Genomic DNA, 2,812 nt, shown 5'->3' on the forward strand with positions numbered 1-2,812 from the left:
ATTTAAAAGCAATATTTGGCACTAAAACATATTCTTATATAAAAAGCATATTAATCCAAAGAGATATACATCTGTAAAAAGTCAAAAACCTATCGCACATAAAAAATACATATTTCAAGAACTAAAGGCACTAAAACATATTCTTATATAAAAAGCATATTAATCCAAAGAGAGATACATCTGTAAAAAGTCAAAAACATATTGCACATAAAAAAAACATATTTCAAGAACTATTATGGCTTAAAAAAATGCATGTACCTCTAAAAGAGAATTAATGCATATAAATATGACATATATAAAGCACTAAAATTTTGGGTCAATCTTGAAGACCTGAGCTAAACAGTTTTTGAGATGCTGAATCAACATGCACGTGTTGACCATATCATACACTATCTCAGTCTAAATGGAGTAAGTGGGATGCTGAATCAGCATACGTGTTCACATTAATATGTCCGTTCTGGAACCTGTCCTTGAGCTGAGTAAGGCGCTCATCCAAACGTCGATACTTCTTCTTTCTTGGTCGTGATTTTCCTCCAGCAGACAGTTGAATCATCCTAACCTCGTCAGCAGCCTGTAATTTCTGGAGCAACTTCACAATCGCATAAATGTTCGGGTGTGCATGCTTGCACATCCTGTTTACTTTACTGTGCCATCCTTCTACATGATTAGTTGTACGAGGCCCTGTGTTGTCATAGTGGTTCCACAGGTCCAGCTGCTGTCCTTCCACCCACGTTTCTGTGACATAGTCCTTGAAACGGGTAACCTCTGGGCTGTTGTCCTCATTTTCATCAAGAGCATTGAACCAAACGTCTTCCACTTGTCGGGTCGGAACCAAGGGTAGGACAGCAGCTCTTCTTACCTTTACGGAATGGAAAACATACATGCAATACATTTTTGAAATTAGAAGAATTTGAACTATATAATTATTATAGAGGCTGCGATCTGTTTAGATTTGATGTAATTTTCGAGAAAAGCGGGAAGGTGGAACTTTTATGACTAATGTTAGATAATTACACTTACCAACTTTCTCAGTTCATCGTCCTGTTTGTAACGCGCAGCTAACCCACATCCCTGTGTCTTTCTCCAAATGCATTGCGTGTAATGGAAAAAACAGGCTTTCACTGTCGTAAGTGGGAACACAGCATTTATCGCGTTTCGGGCAGCTACTTCAAAGTCCAACATGGCTACTTCTGGTACCAACATCAAATTCATTTGAAGCACAGCATCCCTCAAAAGGGTGAAAAACCTGATGTAAGTATGTTCTGCTTTGTTTGGTAACAGTGCAAACACAAGAGGGAACATAGTTCCACTGACGCTACCGTGGAGTGTGTATAACTGGCTGAACAATCCGGGACACGAATAAAATGTTCCGTCACTGTACATGATTGTTACCTGACAAAGTTTTCTTAGATTGTCATCAGTAGCGAATATAATAATTCGCTGGCCTTGTTGATTTGTGTCATCAGACAATAAAAATCTCTCTCCAGCTGACGTTTCCTTCCACAGGTCGTCCAGCTGTATATCTTGCTGTCGTTGTGGCAATTTTGGCAACACTTTAGCTCTACTCCTGTATAATGCGGACTTGCAACTTTCAAATGTTGGTATTTTTTTTATCATGTCCTCAACATCATCATCATAGTCTCTGTCACGGAGATTGCCAAGTTCCTCTTCAAATATTGCCGGGATAGCATTGACTTCATCTCGACAACGCTTTTTGACATTTACAATGAATGAGTCAGCTGCTAGTGAAATAGTATCAGGAGGATGGTTGTGATGTTGGTGCCCAAATACAACTGGGATGTTATCCAGGGTTATAAATGTTGCTGGACACTGCCGTAAAACACATCTCCAATAAACACGGTTATCCCGTCTTGTCCGTATAGAAAATTTGTAGCCAGCATGAAGTAGGTAATAGCCACCTCTACCATTCTCTAAAAAGTCGACCTGTACTTGTGCATTGGCCATGGTAAAATGACTGATATATTTTCAAATTCATGATAAACAGACTTAATAGTGTGAGCAGTATTACCTACCTAAAATCTACCTGTACCTGTATACATAGAAATATTATAATAGAGATTAGTATATCTGAAACAGACTATAACTGAGGTTTACTCAGGTTGTAAAGTTTGAAATGTTGGCCAGGTGACACTGGGTATTTTTCAAATGTTGGCTAGGTGAGAAGCAACCATAAAGATATAGAACACTTAGTACCTTTAACGGTGTTATGTAATTTCGTTTTAACCTGTTATTATTAACGTCGTCCTTTTTCCGTATACTGACTTACACTCAATGTTGACAAGGCTGGTTTGGTTTTATTTTGTTTAACGTCCTATTAACATCCAAGGTTATTCAAGGACGTGTTGACAAGACATTTGAACTTCTAATCTCATGGCACTAATGTGAACCATCATATATTTGCATTGAGGGGTCCAAGTGTAATCTTGATAAGTATCTGAATATGATATACTTATCATTCGTTTGAAATTGTATGAGATAAGATTTAGAAAGATGGCGATTTGTAAAATGCATATGGGTCTTTATATGACAAAGGTAAAGAAAACATTTTGAATACAAAAAATCTTTAAAATAAGTCTGTTCAAAATACGTAAAATAAAAACTACTTGTACGAAAGTTATAATTCATCAATATTTTTTATTTATTTTTTATTTTTATATAAACCTACAAGCAATCAAACCAATATTTCCATATGGCATATTTGTCTTTCCATGCATGTTTAGGAATATTTGTAATCACTTGGTAATACTTGGAACAAATGCACAAAACTCAAGATCTCTTGAGGGCTCAGGGG

The 2,812-nt window shown here is 36.8% G+C and overlaps 1 protein-coding gene across 1 annotated transcript; it reads right to left on the reverse strand.

Moving 5' to 3' along the window:
• Positions 1-285: 285 nt before the first annotated feature.
• LOC110461926 lies at positions 286-2,091 on the reverse strand. The gene is made up of 3 exons (XM_021515662.1): positions 1,322-2,091; positions 1,021-1,199; positions 286-859 (listed from the first exon to the last, which is right to left on the reverse strand). Coding segments are annotated over exons 1-3 (645 nt in total). The 5' UTR covers positions 1,323-2,091; the 3' UTR covers positions 286-394.
• Positions 2,092-2,812: the final 721 nt, after the last annotated feature.

The sequence above is a fragment of the Mizuhopecten yessoensis genome, unplaced genomic scaffold, assembly GCF_002113885.1.
Source record: "Mizuhopecten yessoensis strain PY_sf001 unplaced genomic scaffold, ASM211388v2 scaffold10707, whole genome shotgun sequence".
NCBI classification, from domain to species: Eukaryota; Metazoa; Mollusca; class Bivalvia; order Pectinida; family Pectinidae; genus Mizuhopecten; species Mizuhopecten yessoensis.

Bases quoted from the DNA above. Each gene is read 5' to 3' on its own strand.
- LOC110461926 (XM_021515662.1), bottom strand. The intron at 860-1,020 runs GTAAGTGTAATT...CATTCCGTAAAG, and splicing joins ACGATGAACTGAGAAAGTTG to GTAAGAAGAGCTGCTGTCCT.